Source organism: Furipterus horrens, unplaced genomic scaffold (genome assembly GCF_987537825.1).
Source record: "Furipterus horrens unplaced genomic scaffold, mFurHor1.1.pri manual_scaffold_4, whole genome shotgun sequence".
NCBI lineage: Eukaryota > Metazoa > Chordata > Mammalia > Chiroptera > Furipteridae > Furipterus > Furipterus horrens.
In genome coordinates this window covers 121,075,124-121,086,134 of record NW_028327174.1, presented here as the reverse complement: position 1 = coordinate 121,086,134, position 11,011 = coordinate 121,075,124, and the positions used below count along the sequence as shown (strand labels likewise).

Genomic DNA, 11,011 nt, shown 5'->3' with positions numbered 1-11,011 from the left:
GGCAGGGTCCGAATAGGAACAGGAAGGCTGCCCAGGCAGGTTGAGTACCTAGCTTGGGAATGTGAAGGGCCTATGCCTCTTGCAGGGTCTGGCACAATGGACTCAAGCTGTGGGTACCTGGGGAGAGTGTCATGTCCCAGGACCCACTGATGCCTGAGGTGCCCAGCAGCCAGGCAGTCCCAGTGCTCCTCTGCGGTGGTCCCTCCAGCCAGCTGATATTTCTTTGGCTCCCCAATCCTTGATCTTCAGTATGTCTGTGGGGTTGGGGGGAGGGTGATTTTTGCTTTTGTTCATTTGCTGTGAATAACATCAGACTTAGATTGAAATCCTGTTTCCCTGAGTGCCTGTGGGTGTTTGCCCTATTCTGACCGGACTCAGCTAAATTGCCCACCTGTGAACCATAAGAAGGTTTCAGAGACTTATAAGGATGCTCAGGGCTGGGGCTGGGGCGAGTAAAGCCAAGGTCTCAAAGGCTGCCTGCCCCACGGGTCTCTTCTGTGCACTCCTATAGGCTGGCCTGGGGTGCAGGGCAGTGTCTGTGCCCTACAGGCAAGCAGAGGAATTTCTGACTGGAATGCTGGCAGCCTGGGCGTAGGGAGGGTGCCTGGTCTCAGGGCCCACCCTCACACCCAGCCCTTGGGGTGCACAAGACCTGACCCCCAGACCACAGTGCCCTCCAACCCTGCTGAGGACCCCCACAGCTCTGCCAGGATGGACGACGGTGAATGAGGTAGAAATGACACAGACATAGTTCTGTACAAAACCTGAAATATTTTTACTCTTTTTAAAACTTTGATTTAAGTTGCCTTAGACCTCATGGACTTGATACAAGAGTAATATGAATTGGGAAATAAAACACTTTAATAGTCACGATAAACTTTGTTAGAAATGTACATGTTGCCAAAATAATAATAAAATTTAAAAATAAGACAGAGAGAACAGTCTGATGGCTGGGTTAGATTATATGGTTTCAACAATGACAGGCAAGGAAACCTTCAAAACGCTGGGCTGGAACAGTCGGGTCCGTGAGCGGTGCCTTGCCCACTCGCCAGGCCCGGCAGCTGGGCCCCTGAGCAGGCTGAGCCCGGGGCCAAGGCCTGCACGAAGCTGCCTCTCCGCATGGACGAAACACCCAGGGATGGGCATATTAACAAAGCTCATAAGAAATGTACAAATATAAAAAGCTACAAACATTAATAAATTACAGCATCACAAAACACAGAACACTTCACAAGGTGCTAGTAAAATAACTGTACCCCACCCCCTTCATCAACAAGAAGGAAAGAAAGAGCTGGTATTCAAGTTGAAGATTCATCTTCAAACATGTCTGAAATAGATCTTTTGTGTACTGTTTGCTTCTGTAAGGACAGATATAAGGCTGCACAGACATCACTTGTTTTTCAGGCAATACTTTAGTCCCTAAAAGAAAAAAAAAAATAACCATAACAATAAAAAAAAAAAAAAAAGGAAAAGGAAAAGCATCGGAAACCCAACTGTTCATCGGACTCAGCAAAAAACTTGTATAAATGTTAATGAAGGACTCTATAGAAAGAAATTCCTAAAGATACTTTTACTCTTATAAAAAAGAAGTTATTTAAAAAGCTATTTACACGCTACATTCTATGAAAAATATGCTTCAGGAAATACATCTAAAATTAAAATACAGGATTGCCTGAGAAACAAATCCAGCCCCTCCATGTCGACGGGTGGACACATAGTCCAGAAGCCACCCATGCACTCGACACCAAGTGACAGGTGACAAGACAGAAGAGCCAGGCCCCCTGTATCCTTGGGCCACCTGGCCACTAACCGCCCCACCAAACCTGGCACAGGGTGCCTTGGCTGACAAGTGCTTTTGGGAGTGTAGCCAGTAGGGCTGGACAGGGCACACCCATGTGGCTTTGCCTGAGCCCCCTGGGACCCACATTGTAGCTGGGGATCCCACAGTGGTTCCCCTACCCACTAACACACTGACCCTGCTGACAGCCCCAATCATTCCCAAAATGCCCTGGGCATTCAGGGGTTGACGCCCACCACCTGGCCTGCCACCCACTGGCCAAGGAGCCTGGAGGCCCCTTTCCGGGCCAGGCTGAACGCTCTGTGGATGTGTCAAAATCACTTGGGAGGAGATGGGGCGCACATAAACACCCTGCTTTCTCCTCCTCTTCCTCTCTAGTGTTCTTTGCCTTTTTTTAAGCCTCTGGAGGCTACCAGCCTGTGGCCGGCTCAGACTCTGGGCCTTGTGAGTGGTTGGCTCACTCCTTCCTTGAAGGACTAGTGCTCTCAGCAGAGCTGCAGAGGCCCTGCAATCACAACCATGCTCGGGATGCCTAGAGGCTGCCCTGAAACTGTAATAGTCCTCAAACTGGCAGGGCCAAGTTTCAGGAACTGGTCACTCTAAGCAACTTGAGAAAGGACATCTGTCCGTATCGACGAGCTCTGCCTGCTGAAGCAACAGACGCTTGCTCATGTGTGGGGAGTAATGGCTGGAAGCCAGGCCCTCCCCGGGGTGAGGCAGCATGGCCACCCTCCTGGGGGCTGATGTTGTAGCAGGGCTCCAGGGGTCCTGAGCGGAGCAGAAGGATCCTGGCTTTCCAAACTTTAAAGGAGCAGTTTTCCATTCCGATGAATTTTCAAAATTTTCCCAAGCCTCTGCTTGGCGGTGGCCATGCCCTTTTTTGTACGTTTTCCTGGGGGTAGAAGAGGGAACACAAAAAGGCAGATAGATGTGTGAGAGGGCAAGAGGAGCAGCGTGTGGGGTGGGGAGTCTGCAAACCCTCCTCGACTCCCCCATCCTGTCTGTAAAATGGGCCTATGACACCAGAACCTGGGTGCTCTGCACCCCTCCGAAATCACAATAGCTCAGTGGTTACATGGATAAGGGGACAGTGATGAAGGGGCGGGGCTGAGGTCCATGTGAAGCAGGCCAGGACAATGGCATTACAATGAAGTGAGGCCACCTGCCCCACCTCCTGGAGCTACACTAGCTGTGTTCCCTGTGGCTGGGTCTCATGGCCAGGGCGAAAGACTGCTGGGGGCACGAGTCCTTCGAGGAAGGAGTGAGCCAACCACTGACCAGACCAGGGGGCCCGGGGGCTGGCTGTGAAGATGCCAACTCACACAGAGGGTCCTGGGTCAGTCACCCTGGGCCCTTCCCAGAGAACCCTGGGCAAACCACTGACCACACTGTGACTCCAAGCTAGGCCTCAAAGCCAAAGCCCTCAGGATCTAAGGAGCTGGACCTACTCTGAGGCAACCAGACTCCCCTGGTGTGTGACCCCGGCTCTCACCCTTGAAAGAGACCATTTCTGTCACACACAGATTAAGTGTGCGGCCAGACACAAGCGGCAAGAGTGGGACAAAGGAAACCTGTGGTCATCTACGGGGGCAGTCTGCAAGTCCAGGCTGTTTAGGGCCGGTAGGTACAGTACCTTTGGCAACTGTGTTGTTGGGAGACGATGCGGAGGGCCGCCTCTGTGTGAGGAAGACCCCAGGAGCCATGGGCTGTGAGGTGCGACCTGCCTGGGCCCCGGCAAAGGTGCTGGCCACCGTGTACTCATGGTCGGCCAAGCTGCTGCTGTGTGCCTCAGGCGGGACCTCGGGGGAGCTGCCCTCCTGTGAGGCCTGGCTGCTGGCGGTGCTGGTGGAGGCCGTGCTGGTGGAGGCAGGGGTGGCAGAGGATGAGGTGCTGGAGGCTGAGATGGTGCTGGCCGAGGTGGTGGACGCTGAGGTGGAGCTGGCCGAGGTGGTGCTGGCGGGGGCAGAGGTGGAGGTGGTGCTGGGAGCCAGCTTCCTCTTGGAGTTCTTTTTCTTCCTGCTTTTCTGCTCCGCCTTTGAACAAAGCATGAAGGCAAGTTAGCCAACAGGGCCGGTTGGGCCTCAGGTGCAGGGCTGTCAAAGCAGAGAGCAGCCCTCACAACCCTCGACCCAGCAGAGGCAGGCCCCTGTGCACGAGGCCTCTCCAGTGGAGCTGAGCTGCCAATGCTCTGGGAGCAGAAAGGGGTGGGCCAGTGCCTGAGCCCCTCAGAGCAGTGCTGGAGCCCAAGAAAGGATCATCATGCTTCCCTCTGTGCAGGGGGGTGTCCTGGACACAGGACCAAGGAGGACGTGGCATTAGCACTCAGCCCCCCACCCCATCACCCCACTGAGCTGCCTTGAGACTCTTGGTTCTAAACTATTCACTTGGGTCCTGTTAACTTCCTCAGGTGCCCAGATGGGGTCGGGCCTAGTCCAGCTGGCACCTGAGAGTCCGAGACCCTCTCTTCTGAGGGAACTGGGACCAGGAGGAGCTAAAGTGGCAAACGAGGTGGACAGAAGATGTAACAGCCATCTCCAGCTCTGTGAGGACAACAGGAAAATGTCAGATCACCAAAGACTGGGGAGGGCCCCCATAGGAGCTGCTGGCCAGCATTCCCCTGCAGCTAGGACAACTGGCCTCACCCACAGGACACTAGTCTGTGTCAGAGGCCCATACCACCAGTTCCCCACTTCCCCACCCCCATTCTTAAGAACTTAGGGGCCAGCAATATTCCAATTTCCCTAAGCCTGCGCCAGCCCCTAGTCTGGGTGGCTTTTGCACAGGATTGGGGGGCCCCTCCTCACCTGCTGGGATAGCTTGGCTGCAGCGGCTGCCAGCCCGGTCTCGATGGAGGCCACTCTGGTCCCCTCTCGAACAGGCCTGTCCTGCCTTGGCACCGATGGGCCAACCCTCGCTTTGGGAAAGAAGGTCAGCCTGCCTCAATTGGCTGTTCACCACTGTGGGCACCCTCGAGCTCCCCTAGGCCCCCCGCCTCAGTCTGTCCCTAAGTCTCATGGGCACGTCACATGAGGAGTGTCAGTGAGAGGCCCAACACGGTAGGGGATCCCACCCAGCAAGACAGGAGAGGGCAGGAGGGGATCATGTGAAAAGTAGACAAGGTGTCCCCCCTACTTGCTGCCACAATGGGGACCAGGTGAAAAGGTGGCCTTTCCAGGACTTCTCACCAAGGAGAAACTAGGAAGAGGGCTGGTCTACCATGCAGGGACCACACCAGCCCACTCCCAGGAGCATCTGGGCTGCAGGTCCCAGAAGGGAAGCAGGCAGGTGACACCCCATCTGAGCTCTGCGTAGAGCCAACGTGCCCAGGGCTGCCCTTCAGGTGTGGACAGAGCCCCTTCAGTCCCAGCACTACCTGTTGGGCTGTAGGGAGCATCGTCTGAGGCTTTCCTCTTCTTGGACCGGGACTTGAAGACTGGGCTGTCCTCATCAGACTCCAGAGAGGGGTATACTGGAGAGGCAAGGGGGGGAGGACTAAGCCGCCGGAACAGCCAAGCAGGGCGGGCACTGCAGGCAGCTGGCAGGCCTGGTCACTGATGTCCCTGGGGCCATCCTCAGGCTGTAGAGTGCCATGCACAGGGTGCTCCAGAAGTCATCCAGCCTGGGTCCCCTTTTGGTTCAGAGAGGGGCACCTGAACAGCCTCACCCACCGCAGCCTGACTACAGCACCCACTAGATGCCCAGTTCTCGGAACGTCTCACTCTCTGCTGCTACCAGAAAAGAAAGCATCCATGGAGCCCGACGGCTGTGAACCCCTCCAGACCTGCCTCAGGGAGTCTCTGGAGGAGGGAGACCCTCCCAGTGTAGTCCCAGTGAGCTGTGGGTGCCACCCCTCCTCCCACACTACAGGCTGCGAACTTCACCCACCAGGACCTGCGGCACCTGAACCCCCAGGACCCGCCTGTGCCCAGAAAGCAGAGCTCTCCCCACTCTCCATCAGACGAGGGCAAGCCCCACAGCGAGGCACGGGTGTGCCCACCACACGGGACAAGGTCGGCCTCACCGCCAGAGGGCTGTCTGCGCGCAGGTGTACAGACATGTGGCCCTTGTGCCACCAGGACTGTGCTGAAGGCAGGCCCTGCAGCATGGGGGCAGCACACTTCTAACCCAGGCTATGGTGGGCCTGCGTTAGCGTGTTGTACCCCATGGGGACTGGTGCATCCCCAGGCAGCAACTTGCTTCCAAGTCCTCTCCCGTCAGGCTCACAGCAGCTTCTCCAGAGTCTGGCACCTGGAGGGGCTGTGCTTGGGGGTTAAGGGGCCATGACCCTGGGAGGAGACCGCACCCATGGCCTAGCCCCCAACTCACTGCCCACCTCAGACACAGGCTACAGAGCCACTCGGATCTATTGCTCCATCTAGACATACACAGGGTAGATGCAGCCTCAACTCACCTACTAGTGTAAAATGGAGGACAGTTGCCTGGGTCCTCAGAAGACAAAATAAGCTATAACCTTCAACCCAGCAACGCCCTCCCCACATATGTACCTGGGGACACTGCAGACACAGGCCACACAAACCCCTTGCACACTAATATTCAACGCAGCACTATTCACAATCACCGAAAGGTGGAAGCCCCCAAAGTGTTCATGGGTGGATGAAGGGATAAATAATGTAGTGTGTCCACACTGTATAATATTATTCAGTCACAAAATGAAGTGCTGACCACATGTTACAATGTGCGGGAACCCTGAAGAGTGTGCTAACAAAAGAAGCCAGACACGAAGGACCAAGTGTTGTTGGACACTGTGAATAAGACATATCCAGGGTATCGGGAGACAGAATAAACCAGTGGTTACCAGGGGCAGGTGGGTGAGGGGAAGGGCTTCTTCTAGGGGTGGTGACATGTTTTCAAATTGGCTGAAGTGATGGTGAGCCACTCTCTAAATATATTAAACGCCACTGAGCAGCACACTTTTAACCCTTTGAGTGCCAGCGTTGCTGTGAGTGACACTGACAAGTTTTCCCAAAAGTGCCAGCGTTGCTCCCAGCGACTCTTTTTTCAATGGCTATAAATGTAAATAACAATGGAATAACTTATATTTTATGTTTTGTTCTCTTTTTTTGTACCTCAGGTTATATATTGATATTAACTTTTTCCCATGTTGATCCAAATTTCAAATCTTTATGCTTTTAATTTCATTTATCTTTGTAATAATGGTTGAAACTATGCAGTGTGCATGATAAGGAGGCTTTTGCTAATGGACATTTTCATTGCTTCATGGTATAGTATTAGCATTTTGTTTATAAACTGTTTTTCACTGTTGATATCTACTGATATACGTCTCTAGTGTGAATGCTGTTTGTGTTCATTTTTTTTATATGTTATGAAGTTTTTTCAAAAATTTATGCACTATTTGGCATACTTCTTGCTTGTTATCCATGTTGCCATGTCTTTTTTCAAATTATAATCATAGGTTTTATATTATGCCATATATTATACTTCAAAAGCCATATTGAAGGAATTTATTTTTTCTAAAATAATTGTTATAATAAAATAATTTTAATGCAATAAATTTTATGCTAAATTGCATCAAAGAACACTGCGTATAAAAAAAAGTGTATTTACTCTATGTTGTAAAATTTTCAGCAAATTATTATGAATAACAATGTTTTCATAGACATTTTTTCATAAACTGCATTTCTCAGCAAAATAGCCTGGCATTTCTCACACAAATTTTAGCAATTACACAAGGCACTCAAAGGGTTAAAGGGTAATGTAATGTTTATGGTCAGTGAATTATCTCTCATAAGAAAGAGAGCTCCACCCATTGCCAGAGCTCTCCCTGCAGTGGGGCTCACCATAATCTGAGTCCTTGAAGCAGGCATCCAGGTGGTCCTGCTCCTCCTCATAATCCTCCAGGTCCATGCTGTTCTTGGCCGCCCTCTTCAGCAGCCGCTTGCCTGTGTTCTTGCTGCCAGCCCCATTCTTCCGGGTGCTGTGGGCTGCCAGTGAGCTGCTCTTGGCCTGGCCAGTACCCCACACGGTCTGCAGGCAGGAGTCGGAGGCCTGCAGGTTGGCCATGGATAGCATTCCCTGAATGGCTTCCTGCGTGCTGGGGGAGGCTGGGGGCTGGCTGGAGGCACAGAGAGACAGGCACTCAGACCTGGCTGACAGCCTGCAATCCACACATCCTCTCATCCAGTGATCAGCAGAGGACGTGGGAGGGAGGATGGTGGTAGCTGATGACTCCCCCATGGAAATGGTCATCCATCCCCTCCCCTCCCCTCTGCTCTCACCACCACCCCCACTCCAAAGGGAGGGCTGGAGGCCTGGGGACAGAGGGGCCTAGAGAGAAACACCGGGAGGGAAGTAGAAGGAGGGTAGGAGGGACAGAGGGCAGTGGTTGGCAGGCCTCCTCCACTCCAACTGGCTCTATGCACCCATGTGCCCCTCATGCTGCTCCCCAACAATGGACCTCTCTGCTCGGAAACACAGCCCAAGTGCTCCCCCAACACCACCCTCAAGGGCATGCTTCCAACAAGCGCCTTGACAGCACTCTCATTCCTATGGCCCATGCTTTACCCAGGTGACACTCATGGTCTCTCCATGACTGTGCTGGCACCTGCAACTATTGTATACCTACACCCATTCTACACATGATCCTATATGAACATCTAACCTACACCCACATCCACACCTGCAACTGTATCTACACCTGGACCTACACCCACACCTGCATTTCTAGTCTTACTTATACCCTCATTAGTACCTGCATCCACACTCCACCTGCATTCACACCTCACCTACACCTGAATCTACAACTCACACCTGCACATTCATCTACACCCTTACTTACACCTGCATCTCCACCTCCACCTGGTGTGCACCTGCACCTCACCTGACAGTCACAGCCAGAGCTCAGCTCAGCCAGAGCTTAGTCCCCCTCAGTCCGGAGTTGCCCAGGCTGAAATGAGGCTACTTCTCAGTGCTGCTTTCCCCTCACTGATCCCACCCTGCTGCCCTCCAGCTCTGGACAGTGCTGTTCCTCAGAACCGGCCTGTGCTTTCCTGGTTCTGTCCCTGTCCCCGTCCCCTGGCCCATGCTTCAGCCCCTGCTGCCTCCTCTGGCTGCAATGGCTCCCCTCCCTCCGGAAGAACCTTATCTGGCTTCTGAAACACTCAGCGCAGTCAGCACTACTGCCTGACACCCTGTTATGTGCTGTCCTTTTTCTGGGAGGGGCATCTTCCTACAGAACCAGGTCCAGAGAACTCCGAATGGTGGGCTTCTCCAGTCTGAGTCCTGGGTTCCTCCAGCAGCTTCCTCCCTTCATTGTCACTATGGACCCTCCCACAGGGTCCTGCTCAGCCTCCTCAAGCATGGGGTGGGGGTCTTCTCTGCTCCACGACCTCCCTCTGTCCCAGAAGTGGATCAGAAACCCTGAGTAGCTTATAAATGCCAATACCCAGGCCTTACCCAGAGATTCTGCACTGGTCTGGGCTCCAGGTTTCCCTGCAGCCAGCACAAAGGGCCGTGCCCTGCTCACCCCCCACGTTCCCACAAGGCATAGTACCCAGGGGGCCTGGCCCAGTGGAGCATCTCCCTTCAGGGCCATTTCTGGCCATCTGGCCATCACCTGAGATGGACAGTTGACCCAGCCATACCTCTCACTGTGTCAGGGCCTTGTGGGGGAGGGTGACTCTCCCTCGGCTCCCTGGGGCCCTGGGAGGTAGGGCTGGTAACCTGGCATGGGGCTGGGGGAACTGCAGCTCCACTTATCCCTCTTCCTGTCACAGAGCCGGGAGTCCCAGGAGAAGGCAGTAGGGGTCCCACCCTATGTATATAATGTAGAGGGCCCCTCTTGCCCACCTCATGTGTCCCCTAACCAGGGGACAAACCTGCCCATAGGGCTGCTGTGATCCCAATACAGGACTGGGAAGTGCTGGTCCACACGACCTCACTGAGGGCTCTGTACTGCCCTCTCTTACACTGCCCCTTCCCACCTCCCACCTCCTCTTCCAAGAAGTATTTGGAGCACATTTAGTAAGACCATTGAGACGAGAAGGTGTCAGGAGTACCTGCTCAGAAACAAGAGGCTCCCAAGACTGAAGCCGAGGTGGGTGGAGAGATGGAGCTGCCACAGAGGGCACAGATATAGAGGATAGTCCCTGAAGTCCTGGGGCCACCTGGGCAAGTGTGGACAGAAGCCATCCTGTGAGAGGTACTGCCAGGCTCCAGGCCGAGCTGGGGGAGGGGGTGATGGGCAGCACCTCTCTGGGCAGTCCTCCTCCAGTACTGCTTCCCCTGCCCCACCCAAGACACACTGGACCAAAGTGTTTTGGCGTTTCACTGGAACCGAATGGGATTGTATTTCTAAGCCACAAACAATGGGAAAATCAAGTATAGTCAGACCACCCTACTTCTTTAAGAACCCCCAGCGGCCCCTCTGTCTGCCCCATTGCCCACGGCCTCAGCACTGGTCTTGCAGCGCCATGACCTACCCTGTCCACAAAGCATCAGCAAAGGGCTGACCAGACCCTGCTGGGGACATGCAGCATTTGGCACTATCATTGCCATAACATCTCACCAATGCTCTCTGAAGCAGGGACAGTCCCCCAGCCCAGCATGGGAGCTGGCAAGCCTGAAACTGGCCCTCCACCCTCTCCATCAGGCGCTTGTGGAAGGAGAATACAATATGGCCCAGCCCTGAAGGTCTAGACCCCTTACCCAACTTCAGACCATACAGACACCAGACTTCCACAAAGGGTGGGAAGGTGAGGGCTACGACACCCATCTTGTGGTCAGCCCCTAGAAGTCAGCCATCTACCCATACAAGCTGACCACTGAGGTCCAGCTCAGCTGCAACCTGAGATGGGGTCATGGAGCCCAGAGCCACTGTCTGGGGCTGCTGTCTGTCCACACCAGGGGCAGATCAAGGAGCAAAGTCTAACCAGTGCACATGGAAAGTACTACCTTAATCCTCCAATTATCATATCAAAATTCTCTCCATTCCCCAAAGCAGTAAACACTAAGCAAACCATCCACAAGAAATTAACATATTTTCCTCCATTTTCTTTAGCTGTTTTTTCCAACTAGCAAGAACTTAAAACAGAGCAAATGGACCATCAAAAACTGACCTATGCTCCAAATGGGAGACTCCAGAGAGGAACTGCTTGTGGCGGGCTGAGGGGGGGGTGGCCTGGTAGGCACGTGTGCAGTGTGCGGGTATGTGAGGCCAAAGTGTGTGCGCGCCTG

The 11,011-nt window shown here is 53.6% G+C and overlaps 1 protein-coding gene across 3 annotated transcripts in view; it reads right to left on the bottom strand.

Moving 5' to 3' along the window:
- Positions 1-751: 751 nt before the first annotated feature.
- Positions 752-11,011, bottom strand: part of PHF2 (PHD finger protein 2) — an 85,120-nt gene continuing 74,860 nt past the window's right edge. For 2 of the 3 annotated variants that reach the window (XM_090274007.1, XM_090274006.1), the window contains 5 exons: positions 7,618-7,892; positions 5,172-5,267; positions 4,603-4,712; positions 3,432-3,831; positions 752-1,419 (listed from right to left, as the gene is read on the bottom strand). In XM_090274007.1, the coding sequence (XP_090130133.1) occupies positions 1,229-1,419; positions 3,432-3,831; positions 4,603-4,712; positions 5,172-5,267; positions 7,618-7,892 (1,072 nt within the window). In that variant the 3' untranslated portion in view covers positions 752-1,228. Of the gene's footprint in view, positions 2,691-3,431; positions 3,832-4,602; positions 4,713-5,171; positions 5,268-7,617; positions 7,893-11,011 lie in introns of all 3 variants that reach the window. The other variant, XM_090274008.1, reaches the window with a different exon arrangement.